The 21,398-nt window shown below is 41.6% G+C and overlaps 1 protein-coding gene across 4 annotated transcripts in view; it reads left to right on the plus strand.

The window, feature by feature from the left end:
* The window catches only part of chfr (checkpoint with forkhead and ring finger domains, E3 ubiquitin protein ligase), an 87,096-nt gene that overhangs the window by 20,640 nt on the left and 45,058 nt on the right, over positions 1 to 21,398 (plus strand). For all 4 annotated transcript variants that reach the window (XR_009516566.1, XR_009516567.1, XR_009516568.1 and 1 more), the window contains exons 4-8: positions 1,044 to 1,103; positions 5,134 to 5,586; positions 11,713 to 11,869; positions 14,876 to 15,030; positions 19,595 to 19,757. Coding sequence is in view for 1 of the 4 variants with exons in the window: in XM_059994632.1 (XP_059850615.1) it covers positions 1,044 to 1,103; positions 5,134 to 5,586; positions 11,713 to 11,869; positions 14,876 to 15,030; positions 19,595 to 19,757 (988 nt within the window). In the remaining 3 variants the exon portion in view is untranslated. The remainder of the gene's footprint in view (positions 1 to 1,043; positions 1,104 to 5,133; positions 5,587 to 11,712; positions 11,870 to 14,875; positions 15,031 to 19,594; positions 19,758 to 21,398) is intronic.

Here is a 21,398-nt window from a genome sequence, read left to right on the forward strand (position 1 = left end):
TAGTTCATGTTATGTGTTTCTAGTTTCTGGTTGTTCCTTTTTTCTTGTTGCTATTTTGGGTGATTTTGAAATGGGATGGTCTGCAGATACTGAATGCTGAAATGAGAATGAAATTTGATTTTAATGTTTTTTTCGATGTTTCTCACTTTTTTTAATTGCTGTTTGCACAGCCTGTGTTTGTTTTTGCACGTGGAGGGGGTGTTGATGTTTTTCTTGGAATGGATTCCATGGATTTCTTTGTTCCGTGGCTGTTTGGGGAAGACAGATCTCAGGGTTGTACTGCATATCTATTTTAATAACGAACTATATTTTGAATCTTTGAGATTTATGAGAACATTGTGAGGACTCCAGCCTGAGTTGTTGGAAGAGGTTGGAGGGGCTAGACTTTATTCTTTGGAGTGTTGGAGACTGAGGGTAATATATAAAATCATGAGGAGCATAGATGGGGGTGAATGCACAATCCTTTCCCCAAGGCAACTGAAACAGAATTCTTACTATTCTGTATTTTTTTATTTGTATAATTTGTCTTTTGCACATTGTTAGTCATTTATGTATGGTTTTTCATAGATTCTATTGTATTTTATTTTCCTGTAAATGCCTATAAGTAAATGAATCTCAGGTTAGTATATGGTCACATGTATGAACTTCTTTACAAGATGGGTGACCCCAGCCATTATCAATACTCTTCAAAGATTGTCTGGCATCAGCGGTCGCATAACGAGAACTTGTTGATATGCATGGTGATATGTTGTTCCCATGGCTTCACATGACCCCAATCAGGGATGGGGAGGCTAAGCAGGTGCTACACCTTGCTCAGGGGTGACTTGTAGGTTAGTGGAGGAAAGGAGTGCTTTACACATCTGGTAAAGGCGTATCTTGACTTATTTCCCCTGGTACTTTATTTGGATAAACTCTCCACTGCAATTTGGAGGCAGATTCTGAAGTGAATTGAAAGAGCTGCTGTTAAATTTTGTGTATACTTTTTGCTCATTGGTGTTATATTTTGTAGTGAAAGAAAACAATTTTTCTGTTTGTATTTTCAGATGTTGCCTATTTATACAAAGCACTGAATTCTGAAGAGGAGAGTGTGGAGGATACTTTGGGTAATTATTTCAATGTCTATTACTTTAGAAATAAGTGGGAGGGGGTAGGTGGATGCTTTGGGGTTCTAACATTTTACTGTCATTCATTCTTTGAGGTCTTATGTTTTCATGGATGTTTGTGAAGAAAAGGAATTTCAGGCTGTGTACTCTATACATTCTCTGATATTAAATGAAACCATTGGACCATTGATTGTATTTGACTTGTTTTTTCTAGCAGTGGATTGAAGGTGCAAAAGATGTAAAATAAAAACAAGCTTTTCAAAGTTCAAAGTACTTTTATTATTGAAGTGTGTATGCATTATACAACCCAGAGATTCGTCGCAGCCATGAAACAATCCCCCCAACCAAAAACCCACATAAAGTAGACTGTCTAACACCCAATGTGCAGAGAATTAAAAACCACATCGTGGCCAGAATAAATACATAAAAAATAAAAGAAAAAAGTAACACATAAAAAACTACTGCCAAACAGCCAACATGCACTGAAACAAAATCGTGCAGTTAGTAACCTCAAACAAAATAGTTTTTCTGAACTAAAGTCCGCGAGAAGGTCCTACACCTTCCTACAGAGTTCTGCACTGGCCATACCTCTCCTAGAGCCTCAACACCCTGACCTTTTCAATCTGGCTCGGTGCTTTTGATTGACCTGTGACTCTTAATTTTATACAGTTGGCCCTCCTTATCTGTGAGGGATTGGTTCCAGGACCCCTCGCGGATAACAAAATTCATGGATGCTCAAGTCCCTTATTCAACCTGTCTCAATGCGGTGGACCTTAGGACCCAGCAGAACCCCAGACGTTATTTAACCTGTCTCAGTGCAGTGGTCTTTAGGTCCTGGCACCGGAACTCTGAACCCGCAGTGTTTCTGTTCACGAACATAATCACGATTGAAAATAAAGTGGAAATAATAAAGCGATCTGAAAGAGGTGAAACGCCATCGGTCATGGGAAAAGCACTAGGCTACGTTAGTCGACGATTGGAGCAATTTTAAAGGATAAAGTGAGAAAGGCTCTGCCCCGATGAAAGCTACAATTATTACTAAGCAACGCAGTGGTTTAATTATTGGGTTTTGGGTTTTTGATCCTCCACATCAACCCGGCGCAGATGGAGAGCGCACTCGGGAGCAATCTGTCACTCGATCAAACTTGCGCCCAGCCCTGAAACATATGTTCTTAAGTGTTTTATATGCATAGAAAGGTAAAATATATACTATATACTAAGACAAATGTTTGACTGACTGACACTAAATAATACTGGATGTACCTGTTCTGACTTACTTTTAGTAAGAGAACTTCGGATTTTTTCGATCCCGATCCACGGTAACCCACACACATCCTCCTGTATACTTTAAATCATCTCTGGATTACTTATAATGCCTAATACAATGTAAATGCTATGTAAAATTGTTGTTATACTGCATTGTTTATGGAATAATGACAAGAAAAAATGTCTGTACATGCTCGAACAACAAGTGCTGGAAGAGCACTTCAGGGTTTTTGCGATTCGTGGTTGGTTGAATTTGCGCATGCGGAATTCGCGGATAAGGAGGGCCAACTGTAAAATTTTAAGGAGAGAATGCTGATAGGGCTTCAGTGAAGGGAGTGACTACCACTGATGTAGCCAACAGAGCTAGGAATTGATTTAATACATTGGGAAATCTCGTGAACCCAAAGGAGAGCGATAGGTTCATTAACATTTAAAAGTCACTTGGACAGCTATGTGGCTAGGAAAGGTTTAGAGCAGGGGTTCCCAATGTTTTATGCCATGAACCAATACTATTAACGGAAGGGTCCGTGGACTCCAGGCTGGGAACCCTGGTCTAGAGGAATATGGGTCAAATGTGGGCAAATAGGACTGGCCTAGTGGATGTCTTGTTCAGCATGGGTGGATGGGACTGAGAAGCCATTTTCTGTGTGGCGCTGTAGTGTTTCTTGAATGAATAACTTTCTTTCATTAGCATTTGATTAAAAGGGAATCCATTGAAGGTATTCAGGATGGTGAGTTTGGTTTATGTACATTAATGTAAATGTTAGGGTCAGGGAGCAACTCAAATATACAAATTTAAGAACTCAGAAATATTTGAAGCTCCCCCCCACCACCAGCACAACTCTTCCCTTCCACCTAAGGGATGGAACATAAAATAACAACACAGTTATGGCTTTTTGGCCTGTGACGTTTGCTGACCTTTTAGTATACTCTAAAATGAATGTAACCCTTACATAAGGTATTGAAGCATAATTAGGCCATTTGACCCATCGAGTTTGCTCTGCCATTTCATTATGGCTGATCCATTTTCCTTTTTCAACCCTATCTCCCCATATCCCTTCGTCTTGACCAATCAAGAATCTCTCAACCTCTCCCTTAAATATACTCAATGACTTGGCTTCTACAGTTGCCTGTGGCAACAAATTCCACAGATTCATCATTTTCTGGCTAAAGAAATTCCTCCTCATCTAAAAGGACACCCCTCTATTGTGAGGCTGTGTCCTCTGGTCCTAGGCTCCCCCACCATAAGAAACATCCTCTGCACATCCACTCTGTTGATGCCTTTCAACATTCAGTAGGATTCAATGAAATCCTTTCCTTTGTCTCCTGAATTTCAGTGAGTAGAGATCCAGAACCATCAAATGTTCTTCATTTGACAAGCCTTTCAATTCCAGAGTCATTTCTGTGAACCTCCTTTGAACACTCTCCACATTCAAGCACATCTTTCCTAAGATAAGGGGCCCAAAACTGCTCATAATACTCCCAGCTGAGTCTCATCAGTTCCCTCCATTTTCTATCATCCATCTCTGTCTAAGGTTTTCTTAAATATCCCTCATGTATCTCCCACTACCACCACCGCAGTGTCGTTCAATGCACCCACCAAATAAATGTTATGATCAAGCTACATATACAACCCTGGTTCATTTTCTTGTTAGCGTACTCAACTAGTCTATAGAGTAACTATAACAGAATCAATGAAAGACCACCCAACTCTGGCGTTCAACCAGAGTGCAGAAGACGACAAATTGTACAAATAGGAAAGGAACAAACAATTTTAAGGGGAAAAAAAGCAATAAATAGAGAACATGAGGTGAAGAGTCTTTGAAAGTGAATCTGTTGGTTGTGTGAACATTTCAATTATGAGGCAAGTGAAGTAAAGTGGAGTTACCTTCTTTGGTTCAAGAACCTGAATACTCTTGTTTTTTAAAAAAAATTTGAAGATGCTGGAAATCCAAAGTGACACACAAAATGCTGGATAAAATCAGCAGGCCAGGCAGCATCTGTGGAAAAGTGTAAACAGTCAACTTTTTGAGCCGAGGCCTATCTTCAGGACTGAACAGGAAGGAGAGGTCAGAGTAAGAAGGTGGGGGTGGGGAAGAAGTACAAGGTGGTAGGTGATTGGTGAAACTGGGAGATGGAAGGGCGTGAAATAAAGAGCTGGGAAGTTGGTGAAAGAAATAAAGGGTTGGAGAAGGGGGAAATCTGATAGAGGATAGAAGACCATGGAAGAAAGGGAAGAGGGAGGAGCACCAGAGGTAAGGAGATAAGGAAACAGGAACGGGAAATGAAGTATGGGGGGGGGGGGGGTGGGAACAACAATTGTTGTGGGGGCAATTACCGGAAGTTCAGGAAATCTATATTTATGCCATCGGGTGTTACTTCTCCAAAAAATTACCTCTGACATCCCTCTTGTACTGTTCTCCAATCAGTTTAAAATTATACTCCCTTGTATTAGTCAATTCCACCCTGGTAAAAGGTCTCTGGTTGATCTATGCCTCATCATCTTTGCACTTCTATGAAGGAAGGGTTAGAATCAAGTCCCTATGTAGATTGTCGAATACATATGCAGAAATGGGTGGACAGCTAGCTCTTGTGTCATGAGTCAGCATGGATGTGTTGGACTGTGCTAAAAGATTTTGGAGTTTTGTCCTGCATTATTCATTCATCTTCATCGGAGCTATAAATGTAATGTGCAATTTTGTTTCGTAATGGAATAAACTGAGTTAATATCTGAAGTATTTGCTTATTGGATTGTAATTGACAGAATCATCTTGCAATCGGGTTAAGCAGATCATCAGTGAAACCTCAAGTTTGGACAGCAGCTCCAACCAAACGTCAATTGCCAATCCCCTTTGTCCCAAGCAAGTGGAGCACCCTTCCCGAGAGGATCCACAACCATGCACATCCAACTACAATCCTTTCTGTACCTCTGCAATGGATTCTATTGCTAGTCAGCCATCTGCCTCTACTCTGCAACCATGCATTTCCTCAACGGGGCCAGTGTCCACCACCGGGCCTTCTGCACTCACACAAGAAACTGGCTGCTCGGCAGCGCTTTGGACTTCATGTCCAAGGCCGTCCAGTCCTCCTCCAGCAACCTCACGGACTTGGGCAGGCACGGAAAACGCACCAGGATTTGAAACCTTAGAGTACACTGTTTCTGATGTCCAGGCCAAAGAAAAGGACATGGAACCAGCCAAAAAGAAACAGAAAAGAGGCAAGTATATATTCTCTAAAAGGTTTTCCTTTTAATTTCTGGAGTTGACTGTCTTGATCAAAGTTGCTTCCATGTATCTTGCCATATCTACCACTAGGTGGGGAAAAAAGTCTGACCCATTTGATGCCTATCCCATAGAAAAGTACAGCACAGACACAGGCCCTTTGGCTCATCTACGCCTTACCAAGTCTTTGAACTGCCTACTCCCATTGACCAGAGCCCTCCATACCTCCACCATCCATGTACCTATCCAAACTTCTCTTAAACATCGAATTCATTCTCATATTCACCTTGCACTAGCAGCATGCTCCACACTCTCATGACCCTCTGAGGAAATTTCCACTCAACTTCTCCTTAAACTTTTCATACTCTTGACCTCTAGTTGTAGATCCACTCAAGCTCCGTGGAAATCCAATCTTCGTGCCTTCCGCAAATTTGAACCAGTTATCGTCCAGATTGTTATAGATGCCAATGGTGAACCCAGCACCGATCCCTGTGGTACTCCACAAGTCAAAAGGTCTCCAGTCCTAGAGGCAACTATCTACTACCCTTCTGTGGCTTCTCCTGCAAAGCCAATGTCTAATCCAATTTACAACCTCATCTTGAATGGTGAGCGACTGAACCTTCTTGGCCAAGATACGTCTTTGGGTCTTTCTTGTGTTTTTTTTTCAGGAAGCCTACGCAAAGGTGGAAACATAAGATATTGTTTTAATTTCTATTTGCTCACGAATGGCTTGTGTTTGTGTAAATGCCATGTATGGAAAATAATCACCTGCATGTAACATGGGTATTGACCAATGTTTGAACTATTGCAGAGACCCTTTCTTCACAAGAAAAGGGCTTGCATAAGTGGGCTACAAGTAATGAGTACAACAAATAAATCTGGGAGAAGTTAAGGGATTGTCCCAGATTTGAATGAATAAAAATTCAATTTCTAAAATATTTAGGTAAGATTAATACAAAACCATAATATCTTAAGATATAGGAGCAGAATTAGGCCACTTGGCCCATTGAGTCTGCTCCACCATTTCATCATGTGTGATTGAATTTTCCACTCAGCCACAATCCCCTGTATCCCTTCATACTTTGACCAATCAAGAATCTATGAATCACTGCCTTAAATGTAGATAAAGACTTGCACAGTTACCAAGAAATGACTTTTCATTGTTTGATAGATTTCAGTGAGGGTTCTCCACCCCTATTCTTCTGAATTCAAGTGATATTGGCCCAGAGTGATCAAACACTCTTCATGTGACAAGCCATTCAATCCTGCAATATTTTTGTGAACCTCTCTTGAACCTTCTGCAGTTTTAGCAAATCCTTTCTAAGATAAGCAGCCCAAAACTGTGCACAATACTCCGAGTGAGGCCTCACCAGTGTTTTATGAAATCTAGACATTACATCCTTGCTTTTATATCCTCTTGAAATGATGCTAATGTCGCATTTGCCTTCCTCACCACAGACTCAACCTTTATGGAAACCTGCACAAGGACTCCCAAGTCCCTTTGCACCTCAGCTTTTTGTATTTTCTCTTCATTTAGAACATAACCTTTTCCTTTCATCTACCAAAGTGCATGACCATACATTTCCCAACACTGTATTCCATCTGCCATTTCTTTACCCATTTTCCTAATCTAAGTCCTTCTGTAGCCTCTCTACTTCCTCAAAACTGCCTTTTTCTTTACCTATCCTCTTATTGTCTACAACAAAGCCATCAATTCCATCATCCAAATCATTGACATATTACAAAAAGAATTGGTCTCAACACAGATCCCTGTGGAACACCACTGCTCACTGGCAGCCAACCAGAAAAGGCTCCCTTTATTCCCACTCTTTACCTCCTGCCAATCAGACAGTGCTCTATCCATGCAATAATCTTTCCTGTGACACCATGGGCTCCTAGCTTGTTAAGTAGCCTCGTGTAGCATCTTGTCAAAGGCCTTCTGAAAATCCAAGTACATAACATCAACCAATTCTCCTTTGTCTATCCTGCTTGTTATTTCTTCAAAGAATTCCAACAGGTTGGTCAGACAAGATTTTCCTTTGAGGAAACCATGCTGAGTATTTTATCATGTGCCTCCAAGTACCCTGAGACCGCCTCCTTAATAATCGACTCCAACATCTTCCCACTGATGTTAGGCTACCTGGCCTATAATTTCCTTTCTTCTGCCTCTCTCCCTTCTTGAAGAGTGGAGTGACATTTGCAATTTTCCAGACTTCCTAAACCATATCAGAATCTAGTGTTTCTTGAAAGATCAGCCATCTCTTTCAGAACCCTGGGATATACACCTGTCCAGATGACTTATCAGACTTCTCAGTTTCACAAGAACCTTCTCTCTGGTTATAGTAACTTCACACACTACATGACCCCTTCCACCATACTGCTAGTGTCTTCCACAGGGAAAACAGATGCAAAGTACTTATTCAGTTCGTCTGCCATTTCATTGTCCCAATTACTATTCAGCATCATTTTCCAGCGGTCTGTTATCCACTCTCGCCTCTTTTACAATTTGCGTATCTGAAGAAACTTTTTGGGTATCCTCTTTAATATTATTGGCTGGCTAGCTTTCGTATTCCATCTTTTCTCGGTGCCTTCTGTTGGTTTTTAAAAGCTTCCCAATCCTCTAACTTACCACTAATCTTTGTTCTATTATATGCCATCTCTTTGGCTTTTTTTTTTTTGTTGACTTTGACTTCTCTTGTTAGCCATAGTTGTGTTATCTTTCCTTTAGAATATTTCTTCATTTTTGGGATGCATATATCCTGTGGCTTCTGAATTGCTTCCAGAAACTCCAGCCATCGCTGCTCTGCCGTCATCCCTGCCAGTGTTCTTTTCCAATCAATTCTGGCCAACTCCTCTCTTATGCCTTTGTAATCACCTTTACTCCACTGATACATCTCAGTTTTGTTTCTCCTTCTCAAATTTTAGGGTGAATTTGATCATATTATGATCACTTTCCCTTAAGGGTACTTTTACTTTAAGCTCTCTAATCAATTCTGGTTCATTGCACAGCACCCAATCCAGAATAACTGATCCCCTTGTGGGCTTATCCATGAGCTGCTCTAAAAAGCCGTCTTGTAGGCACTCCAGAAATTCCCCTCCTGGAATCCAGCACCAACCTGACTTTCCCAATCTACTTGCATATTGAAATCCCCCATGACTATTATAACATTGCCCTTTTGGCATGCATTTTCTATCTCCTGTTCTGATTGTAGGCCACATCCTTTATAATGTTTGTGGGTCTGTATGCAACTCCCATCAGGGTCTTTTTACCTTACAGTTCCTTAACTCTTTCTACAATGATTGAATACCTTCTGACCCTATGAACCTCTTTCGAATGATTTGATTTCATTTTTTTTCTACCAGCAGAGCAATGCAGCCCCCTCTGCCTTCCTGCCTGTCCTTTCAATGCAATGTGTATCTTTGGACATTAAACTCCAAGCTGTAATCTTTCAGCCATGATTCAGTGATGCCTACAGCATCATATCTGCCAATCTACAACTGCGCTGCAAATTCATCGACCTTATTCCATAGACTACACACGTTCAAGTGCAGCATCCTCAGTCCTGTATTCACCCTTTTCAATTTTGTCTGTCTTGCATTGCAGCTCATCTTGTTGACTGCAATTTTGCCCTATCAACAACCTCTCCTCACTACACATTGCCTGTGTTTGAAAATCAGCTACTTCATCTTCAGCAGTATTATCCACCTTTCCTATGATACTTGCATTGAAATATATGCAGATCAGGACACTAACCTCTCCACTACCTGTTCTGACACTCTGGTTCCCATACCTCTGCAACTCAAATCTAAACCCCACCATGCAGCATTAACAAACCTTCCCGCTACAATATTAGTCTCCCTCCAGTTCAGGTGCAAACCGCCCCTTCTATACACGTCTTACCTTTCCTGGAAGAGAATCTTATGCCCTCCCCCCTACACCAGCTCTCTAGCCACACATTACACTGTATAATATTCATAGTTCTGACCTCACTAGCAAGTAGCATGGGTAGCAATCCTAAGATCACAGCTTGAAAGTCCTGCCCTTGGCACCTAACTCCCTGAACTCCCTATGCAGAACCTCGTCTCTCATCTTACCCATGCCATTGACCACATGGACCACGACTTCTGGCTGACATAGAACATAGAACAAACCCTTGAGCCCATGATGTTGTGTTGGCCTTTTAACCAACTCTCATGTTTGATCTCCTCCAAGAGGGCCACAACATTGTTGTAGGGTTTGAAAGTTAGCTTGTCTTTGATGACCCGGAAAGTTACATTGGCTGAAGTCAGGGCCTTATGCTTTGACTCTCGGCCGTTATCCATGCCATACTGGTCAAAGGGTAGAGGTCAGACTGAGTGCATCACTGGTCAAAAAAAATCGTTATGGAAACAGCTATGAAGAATCCTATATCTGTGGGACAAACAGAGATGGAGGACCTTCACTGCTGCCCTAAACAGTAACAGCATAACAGGCAATATCTAACCAAGTTCAGTCTAATCCCTCCCTCCCACGTAGTCCTCCATCGATTTCATCGGTGTGCCTGCCTCTCTAACATTCTTTTAAATCTCCTGAATGTATCTACCTCGACCACTATCCCTGGCAGCATGTTCCACGCACCTAGCACACTGTTTTAAAAAGGAAATAAGTAAATAATGCTCCCTCATGTTAGGTATTCCTGCCTGGGGAATGGTTTCAGGCTTTCCACTCGATCTATTTTATTAAGTGTAATGTGTTCATATACTGTGTCTGAAGTGAAAGGACAGGTGGGTAACACACAAAATGCTGGAGGAACTCAACAGGCCAGGCAGCATCTATGGAAAAGAGTAAACAGTCAACAATTTGAGCCCACCCCATCATCAGGACTGGACAGGAGGAGGAGAAGTAAGGTGGGGGGAGGGTGGCGAGTTGGAGGAGGAAATACAAGGTGGTAGATGATGGGTGAAACTGGAGGAGGGGTGAAGCAAAGAGCTGGGAAGTTGATTGGTGAAAGGGATAAAGGGCTCGAAGGGGAAATCTGAAGGAGGACAGACCATAGAAGAAAGGGAAGGGGGAAGAGCAACAGAGGGAGGTGATGAGCAAGTGAGAAGAAGTGTGAGAGAGAAACTAGCATGGGATATGTTGGGAGGGGCAAGTTAAAGAAATTGATGTTCATGCCATCAGGTTGAAGGCTACCAGATAGAATATAAGGTGTTGCTCCTCCAAACTGACCGTGGCCTCTTCATGGTGGCAGAGGAGGCCATGGATTGACATGTTTGAATGGGAAATAGAAATGAAAAGGGTGCCTACCAGGAAATTCTGCTTTTCATGTTGTTGGGTCAAATTGTTTGATCATCTCCCCCCCCCCCCGGTTTGGGAGTCTACATCTAGAGGGCTTAGATGTATTGTGAGAGAGTGAATGATGTAAAGGCATTCTGAGGGGCAGCTGTTCCCGTGGGTATGTGGAATGAGCTGCCAGAGGAAGTGATAGAGGCAAGTACAGTTATGATATTTAAAAGATATTTGAGGAGCTACGTGGACAGTAATGGCTTAGAGGAGTGCTTTGGGCCTTCTCATTAACCAAGGGTACCGTGGAACCCAGGTTGGTAACCCATGGCCTAGAAGGATATGGGACTAGTTGAGATGGGGATGGATATGTTGGGTGGAAGAGCCTGTTTCTGTTTCTCTCCTACCAAAGGTTTAAACCTAAAACACTAACCAAGAATCCTGATACCTTGCTGCCCAGGGCCACCCTGCAGCTCGTCATGCTTCCACCAGAGTTTTTTTTTCAAATGTTGAAAGACTATTTTTGTGTTATAAGCACAACACTTTGCAGATGAACATGCTGGAGGAATTCCTCGTCAGCGATTATCAATGGAGGGGAATAAACTCTCTGTGTTTTGAAACGAGACCCTTCATTGGGACTTCTGCACTCTTCTGGATCTGATCACGGGTTTCGGCCTGAAACGTCCACTATTATTTTGCTCCATAGATGATGCCAGACTTGCTGAATATTCCCCAACATTTTGTGTGTGTTGTTCAGTATTCTATATTAAGTCTGTTTCTCAGATTCTGTTCTGTTTTTCATTTCACCAAAGGTGGTAGGTTTGACAATTTGCTATTTTTTTTTCCAAAAATAAATCAGAGAATGATGGAACTCCAGAACCATTTCAGCTCGGTGAAGGTCAGAGTTCAAATGTTAGGCACGAGGATCAAGGGAACTTGGAGGGAAAACAGCCAGACAAGATGGAGGAAACACTCACCTGTATCATCTGTCAGGACTTGTTGCACGATTGTGTCAGGTATGAAAAGTCTTCCATAGCATGAGCAATAGCTCCAAAACCTCAAATCTGTAACATCATGGATTTTCATAGTCCATCTCTTGTGACAACTTGCATGATACAGTACTATACAAAAGTCTTTTTGCACAGTACTGTATTTGCCCCTGTGGAACAAGGAGTGAGTTCATAAATATGGCAGGAGCAAAGGCTGTTGAGAATGGGAGGAGTGTGGCACAGATAGCGCAGGATAATTTGATTCCCAACTATTGGTTTATTGATCATTACAGAATGTTTCTCTGATGCTTCCCGCTCCCTCCCCTCTCCCTTCCCCTTTTTCCAATCATGATTCCTCTCTCCCTGCCCCTTCCCACTCTCAGTTCACAATAGAGACTCATATCTGAATCAGTTTTGCACAGTACTGTATATATACAGTATGTATGTACAGTGCCTATAAAATGTATTTACTCCCTTGGAAGTTTTCAGGTTTTGTTGTTCTGCAACATTGAATCACAGTGGATTTAATTTAGCTTTTTTAACACTGAACGACAGAAAAGACTCTTTGGTGTCAAAGTGAAAACAGATCTCTACAAAGTGATCTAAATTAATTATAAAACAAAATAATTGATTGCATAAGTATTCATCCCCTTCAAGTCCGTATTTAGTAGATGCACCTTTGGCAGCAATTACAGCCTTGAGTCTGTGTGGATAGGTCTCTATCAGCTTTGCACACCTGGACACTGCAATTTTTTCGCCCTGTTATTTTACAAAACTGCTCAAACTCTATCAGATTTCATGTGGATCAGAGGTGAACAGCCCTTTTCAAGTAGTCACAAATTCTCAATTGGATTGAGGTCTGGACTCTTGACTTGGTCACATTAACTTTGTTTTTAAGTCATTCCTGTGTAGCTTTGGTTTTATGCTTGGGGTTCATTGTTTTGCTGCATTCATTCAACCCTCTACCTTTACAAGCCTTCCAGGGCCTGCTGGAATGAAGCATCCCCACAGTATGATGCAGTCACCACCGTGCTTCACAGTAGCGAAGGTGTGTATTTGATGACGTTCAGTGCTTGGCTTACGCCAAACATAACACTTAATCTGATGGTCAAACAGCTCATTTTTGGTTTCATCAGACCATGGAACCTTCCAGCTGAGTTCAGAGTCTCCCACATGCCAACTATAGCTGAGATTTCATGTGAGTTTTTTTAACAATGGCTTTCTCTTTGCCACTGTCCTGTAAAACCAGTCCCGTGAAGCACCCGGGCAACAGCTGTGGTATGTGCAGTCTCTCCCATCTCAGCCACTGAAACTTGTGGCTCCTCCAGAGATGTCACAGGTCTCTTGATAGCCTCCCTCACTGGTCACCTTCTTGCACAGTCACTCAGTTTTTGAGGGTGACTGCTCTGGGCAGATTCACAGCCGTGGCAGATTCTTTTCATTTTTTGATGATTGACTTAACTGTACTCCAAAGGGTATTCAGTGACTTGGAAATTTTCTAGTATCCATCTCCTGACTTGTACTTTTCAAAAACCGTTTCACGGAGTTGCTTGGAGTGTTCTTTTGCCAGGATACTGACTCACCAGCAGTTGGACCTTCCAGACACAAGTGTATTTTTACTACAATCATTCGAAACACCTTGACTGCACACAGGTGATCTCCATTTAACTAATTATGTGACTTCTAAAACCAATTGGCTGCACCAGTGATGATTTAGTGTGTCATATTAAAGGGGGTGAATACTTATTCAATCAATTATTTTGTGTTTTATATCTGTAATTAAGATCACCTTGTAGAGATCGTTTTTGACTTTGACAAAGACTTTTTCTGTTGATCAGTGTTTTAAAAAAAAAGCCAAATTTGTGATTCAATGTTGTAAAACAAAACATGAAAATTTCCAAGGGGGATGAATACTTCTTATAGGCATGACATATGCATATGTATACGTGTGCAGACAGACAGGCCTCCTACCCCAGTGAGATGGGAACATTTCTGTCCTAGCATGCGAAATCAATGCTGCAGACTGGGCTGATGAGATCTACAGTAAGATCCAACTGCAAAGCGTCATGGAGAGCAAAGGGCATGACAAGGCACAGGAGATGCCATGGTCATCCACTGCAACCAAGACCCCAGTTTTTGTCACTTGGTACCACTGGATCTGGACTTCTGAGATCAAGAAAGTGGAACTGCCCTGGGTCAATGGCTTTTCACCTTTAAAAGGTCTCCTGTCATTGGACACCATAGACAACCACCACAATCTTGACACAGAAACCAGGGCTCCAGCAAGAAGAGCTCCATGTACTGTGAATAAGTCTTAGGCACATATATACAGCTAGGGTGCCCAAGACTTTTGCACTCTAGTAATTTTATGTATTGCACTGAAAATTTCATGAGTGATGATAAACCTGATTCTGATATGGGTTTCTATTGTGGACTGAGTGGGAAGGGGGCAGGAAGAGTGGAATCATGGTTGGGAAAAGTGGAAGGGAGAGGGGAAGGAGTGGGAAGCATCAGAGAGATATTCTGTAGTGATCAATAAACTAATTGTTTGGAATCAGATTACTTTGCCTGGTGTCTCAGGGTGGTGACATCTCTCCCCACTCCCCCTCTTCACCCCCCCCCCCCCCCCGGCCTCTGGCACTCTTTCTCTGCCACCCAACCCACACCTCCTGCAGTGCTCTACTCTCAACATTCCCAGCATCCTTTGCTCACACCAAATTCACAAACTCATTCTCTGCTCCACATTGACAAATACTGTGCAATCGTTGTAAGCATCCTAGCTATCTATCTATCTATCTATCTATATATCCACCTAAGAAGTTTGTACAGCACTGTATGTCAAGCTGGAGTTAACCAATAAATCTCATTGATATGTTTGGCTGCCTGGTTGATTGGAAAATACTCTTCTTCAAATGTGGTGTTTGTGAGAAATAAATTATTGGATAAAATGCTAAAGCATAGTGCAAGATGTGAATGCTTCAGGGCTTAATTTTAAAACAGTTGGATCTGATTTCAATCTCTGTCATATTTCAGCCTTCAACCATGCATGCACTCTTTCTGTGCAGCCTGTTATTCAGGGTGGATGGAGCGGTCATCACTCTGCCCAACTTGCCGTTGTCCTGTTGAACGCATTAGCAAGAATCACATGGTGAATAATCTTGTGGAAGCTTATCTCCTCCAGCATCCAGGCAAGTAGTTCCAGTGCTCTGTTTTAAATTTCAGCAGAAAATGTGTTAGCATTCCAACTGTCTGAGAAAGATGTTTGTGTATTCCAAATAGAAACACATCCTTTTACAACAGAGATTTAAAGAATTTCTTTAGCCACAAAATGCTTGTGCAGGATTCTGTAAAAGTTAATGTGTAGGTTGAGTCAGTGCTGAGGAAGGCAAATGCAATGTTAGCATCCATTTTGAGAGAATTAGAATATTTTTTTAAAAAAAGAGACAAGGATGAAATGTTGAGGCTTTATAAAGCACTGCTGAAGCCTGTCTTACAGCATTGTGAGCAGTTTTGGGCCCCTTGTCTTAGAAAGGATGTGCTGACATTGGAGAGGGTTCATAGGAGATTCACAAAAATGGTTCCAGGATTGAACAGCTTGTCTTATGAAGAGCATGTGATGGCTCTGGGCCTGTATTTACTAGAAATCAGAAAAATGAAGGATGATCTCATTGAAACCATTCAAATGTTGAAAGGCTTCAATAAAGTGGATGTAGAGAGGATGCTTCCTGTGCTGGGAGAATCTTAAGACCAGAGGACACAACTTCAGAATAGAGGAGAGTCCTTTTAGAAGGGAGATGAGAAATTTCTTTAGCCAGAGAGTGGTGAAATTGTGAAATTTGTTGCCACAGGGAGCTGTGGAGGTCAAGTCTTTATGTATATTTAAGGCAGAGGTTGATAGATTCTTGCTTAGTCAGGGCAGGAAGGGATATGGGATGAGGGCAGGAGATTGGGGTTGAGAGGGAAAGTGGATTAGCCATGATGAAATGGAGAAGTCCCGATGGACCAAATGGCCTAATTCTGCTCCTCTATCATTTGCTGTTATGAATCTGTGGAATTCATTGCCACAGGTGGCTGTAGAGGCCAAGTTATTGGGTATATTTGAAGTGGAGGTTGATAGGTTCCTGATTAATAGTGGTTGGTAAGGAGGAATCTATGGATTGCACGCTTATGATGCCTTGTCACTGAATGGTACAAACTATGAAACTGCGCTTTTTTCAAGGTTGTTTGCCTTTTGAATTTAAATTCAAATTTGCTTGATTTGAATTTGGAAGATGTGCTGGCATTGGAAAGGGCCCAGAGGAGGTTTGGGAGAATTATTCCAGGGATGAAAGGTTTAGTGTACGAGGAGGCTTTGGCCCTGGGTTTGTACTCAGAAAAATGTGGAGGGGGAATCTCAGTGAAACTGACTGAATATTGAAAGGTCAAGATACTGGACGTGCAGAGGATGTTTTCTTTAGTGGGAGAGCATGGGACCAGAGAGCACAGCCTCAGCTTAGAAGCACGTCCTTTTAGAACAGAAATGAGGAATTTCGTTAGCTAGAAGGTGGTGAATCTGTGGAATTCATTGCCACAGATGGCTGTGGAGGCCAAGTTATTAGGTGCAGTTAAAGCGGAGGTTGATAGGTTCTTGATTAGTAAGGACATCAAAGATTACAGGAGAATGGGGCTGAGAGGAAAAATAATTAAATGGCAGAGCAAACTCAGTGGGCATAATGGTCCAATTCTGCTCCTTTGTCTTGTGGTCTTAAGGAATTTTCCCATAAAATTAAGAAGCCTTTTATTTGTTGAGTTTAAAGATTGAATACTTCAGATATTACTAAGATGGCTAATATGAACTCATCTTTCTTCCCTTTGAGGTAGAATAAGTGAAATGATCAATGGTCGTGATGGAGGAGTTACAATTAATTAGAAATGACATACAGTTGCAAGAAAAAAAGAGTATGAGCTCTTTACAATTACCTGATTTTCTGCATTAATTACTCATAAGATGTGGTCTGATCTTCATCTAATTCAAAATAATAGACAAACACAATCTCCCTAAACTAACAATACATAAGCAATTATACTTTTCATGTCTTTATTGAACACATTGTTTAATTATTTACAGTCCGGGCTGGAAAAAATAAGCGAACTCTGATACTTAATAACTGATGTTTCCTGTAGCTGCAGATCAGATTTGCATAATAACATGGAGGAACTTTAAACCATTTCTCTTTACAAAACCGTTTCAGTTCATCAATTTTTCTGGGATACCTTGCATGAACAGACCTCTTCAGGTCATGGTGCAGCATCTCAATTGGGTTACCGTCTAAACTCTGACTTGGCCATTCCAAAATACAAATGTATTGTTTTTAAACCATTCTGTTGATTTACTCTTGTGCTTTGGATCATTGTCTTGTTGCATCATCCAACTTCTATTAAGCTTCAGGTGACACACTGCTACCTTGACATTCTCCTATAAAATGTCTTGATGCAATTTTGAATTCATTGTTCCTTCAGTGATTACATGCTGTCTAGGCCCTGATGTAGCAAAGCAGCCCCAAACCATGATGCTTCTTCCACAATACTTCACAGTTGGAATGAGTTATTGGTGTGTGGTGCCCTTTTTCCTCCAAACATAGCGGTGTGCATTCTACCAAAAAGTTCTACTTTTGTCCCATCTGTCCACAGAACTTTGTCCCAGAAATGTTGTGGAACATCCAGATGGTCTTTTGCTAATTTATGACATGCAGCAACATTTTTTTTGGAGAGCAGTGGTGTCCTTGTTCAGTGTTTTTCTTAAAGTGGACACTTGAACAGAAACTAGCAAGTTCTAGATATTTCTGCAGATCTTTTGCTGTTACCTTTGGTTCTTTTTCACTTCGTGCTCTTGGCGAGATCTTTGCAGAATGCCTACTCCTAGGGAAAGTAGCAACTGTACTGAATTTCCTCCATTTGCAGGCGACTTCTCGGCTTCTTAGAAGTGTTCTTGTAGCCTTTTCCAGCTTCATGCATCTCTACAATTCTTCTTCTGAAGTCCTCTGAAAGTTGTTTTGATGAAAGCATGGTGCACATAAACAGATCTTTCTTGAGAAGAGCAGGCTCTGTCGGTAGCCTGACTTTGTAATTTTTATAGGGCAGAGCGCCTCTACAGCACACAGCTCCAATCTCATCCCATTGATTTGAATACCTGACTCCAAATAGCTTTTGTAGAAGGCATTACCCCAGAGATTCAGGTACTTTTTTGAAACTGGACTGTGAATGATTAAACAATGTGTTCAATAAAGACATGAAAACTACAATTATTTGTTATTAGTTCAGGCAGATTTGGTTTGCCTATTATCGTGACTTGGATGAAGATCGGACCCCATTTCTGAGTAATTGATGCAGAAAACTAGGAAATTAAAAGGGTTCACAAACTTTTCTTGCAACTGTACATTGGCAAATAAATGTCAATTCAAGATTTTGCCTCACAGTTCTAGTCAGAATTGTGGCGTCACTATCCTTGCTGGTTTCATTTGTGTTTACATTTCCTATACAAAACAGAAAGCAGCATCCATCATCATCATCCCCACCACCCGACGCATGCTCTCTTCTTGCTGCTGCCGTCAGACTCATCACCAAGTTCAGGAACAATTACTCTCCCTCAACCATCAGGCTCTTGAATAAAAGGGGATAATTTGACTCAATTTCACCAAAATGTTCCCACAACTATGGACTCAATTTTCAAAGGACCCTTCATCTCAAGTTCTCAGTATTTAATGCTTATTTAATTTTTGTATTTGCACGGATTGTCTTTTGCACTCTGGTCGGTGTGGTCTGTCATTGATTCATTATGGTTACTTGTCAATGAATTTACTGAGTATGCCTGCAGCTCGTTGAATCTCAGGGTTGTCATTGGTGATACATACCGTATGCACTTCAATAATTTACTTTGAACTCAGATTTGATACAAATGATGTATTTCACTGTACAATTCAAAGAACATCACAAAAGCTAATCATTAATTGCATATATTGGTCTTTCTGAGATTGGAACAATTATTTCATTTTATTTATGAATTGTGTGTGTGTGTAATATATATACAATCACATACAACCCCTGGGATTTTCCTCTGGGCATACTCAGCAAATCTTCAGGATAATAAGTTTAACAGGATCAACTGAAGTGCCAGAGATGACAAACCGTGCAAGTGCAAATATAAATAAATAGCAATAACTAATGAAAACATGAAATAACAAATAAGATCATTGGTTGTGGGAACATCTTAATGGATGGGCAAGTAATGCAGTTATCCCCTTTAGTTCAAGAGCCTGATGCTTGAGGGGTAGTAACTGTTGGTGTGACTCCTGGGGCTCTTGTACCTTCTACCTGATATCAGCAGTGAGAAGAGAGCATGACCTGGATGGTGGGCATCTCTGATGGATGTTGCTTTCCTATGACAGTGTTTTATGTAGATGTGCTCAATAGTTTGGAGTGCTTTACATGTGATGTACTGGGCTGAATTCACTACCTTCTGTGAGATTTTCTATTCGAAGGCAATGATGTTTCCATACAGCCAGTCAGTACACTCTCCATTACACAACTATAGAAGTTTGACACAGTTTTAGATGTCATGCATCTTGCTGCAATATTATATACTTGCTTCAGTTGCCTTAAGATTTGTTTGTCCAAGATGGAATGGAAAGGAATTCATCAAAAGTGACATTGAGCCATGTAGGCGTTGTAATAATCAAACTTGTGATATTTTTTACACTCAATTCATTATTTCAGAGAAATGTCGTAGTGGAGATGAACTCCAAAGCATGGATGCTAGAAATAAAATTACCCACGACATGTTACAGCCAAAGATTAAGCGGTCATTCTCCGATGAAGAGGTCAGCTCTGAGGATTTTCTGGAACTGTCAGACGTGGACAGTGAATCATCTGACATTAGGTGGGTGTTGTACTTTATCTGTAGGAAGAGGATGTCCACGTCGGGTAAGACAGTAACCCCCGAGGTGTTGATGGATTTGGCTAGTGGTCATGACTTTGAATGTCAACTGTGCTGGAATATTGTCTGGGTCTTGCTGATGCAAATGTGGGTTGCTCAATTTTCAGGAGTTGCAGACAAAATTAAATTCTGTGCGGTAATAGAATGTGGAGTAGTACGTACAGGCCCCTTGGACCATGCTGTTGTGCCAATCTTCTATTATACTCTGAGATCATTCTAACTCTTACCAGATCCATTGTGGCCTACCCTTTAGTCAACTGGTCCAAATCTTTTCTCTTAAGTAGGAACCAATCAATGTTGTGGAAGTTGAAGTCACCCATGACAGCAGCCTTGTTATTTTGGCACTTCCCCAATATTTGCTCTTCAGTGTCTCTGTTGCGAGTGAGAATACTCCCAATTGCTCCTTCCTATTTCTGACTTCCACCCGCTCTGACTCAGTAGACGATTGCTTTGCAATGTTCTCCCTTTCTGTAGCTGTGATACTATCCTTGATTAGCAATGCCTCTCCCTGACAATTTTTACCTCCCTCCCTGTCCCTTTTGAAACATCTAAAGCCCAGACCCAAGATTCAATCGATTTAAGTGCCAGGCCAAACCAGAAAGGTCAGGTACAGGCAGAATGGAGACAGCGGTTCCTGTCCCCAGAGTGTTTCGAAGTGGCAGAACCCTATGCTTGGACAATGGTTTAGGCGCAGGGCCAGATTGCAAAGTTCAGGGTGTCAGGACCCGAGGTGAGTGACAGGCTAATTCAGTTCGCTGCTCTGCTCTGCCCTGAACTAACGGTCTAGGGACTGACTCCATTCAGAACTTAATTTGTTTATGTTTATTGTTTGCATGCTATGTTTTTCTTTACACAAGTAATTTTTGGGTTCCTTTGTGGCTCTCTGTTAGGAGACGAATCTCAAGGTTGTATAAAGTATAGTTTGATAATAAATGTTCTTTGAACTTAGCGAACATCCAGCAGACTATCTTGTGACAGCCAAGTCTCTGTAATGACCAGTGTTGTAGTTCCATGCACTGATCTCCCTTGTTAACTTAAATCATCAACAAACATAGGTGATCAAGGTCTCTTGTGACCATGATTGTTCTCAGCAAATTTTTCTACAGAAGTGATCTGCCGTTGCCCTCTGGACAGTGTCTTTACAAGATGGATGACCCTAGCAATTATCAAAACTGTTCAGAGCTTGTCTGCCTGGCCTCAGAGGTCGCATAACCAGTACTTGTGATATGCACCAGCTGCTCAGGGTTGTAGTCGGCGATGATTTAAAAAAAACGTCTTTGCATAACTTTACCACTGCTCATTTTCAGTGTGTTGTGGAGAGCGTTCTAATTGGCTGCGTCTCCTTCTGGTATTGTTGGTGGGGGGGGGGGGGGGGGCTACTGCACAGGATCAAAGTAAGTTGGAGAGGGTTGTAAACTCGGTCAGCTCCATCACAGGCACTAGGCCTCAGAAAAGCGACATCCGTCATTAAAAACCCCCACCACCCTCTTCTCGTTAACTTTAGGAATGAGGTACAGAAGCCTGAAGGCACACTCAGCAATTCAGAAACAGCTTCTTCCCCTCTGCCATCCGACTTCCGATTGG

This window comes from Hypanus sabinus, chromosome 18 (assembly GCF_030144855.1).
Source record: "Hypanus sabinus isolate sHypSab1 chromosome 18, sHypSab1.hap1, whole genome shotgun sequence".
Lineage (NCBI taxonomy): Eukaryota > Metazoa > Chordata > Chondrichthyes > Myliobatiformes > Dasyatidae > Hypanus > Hypanus sabinus.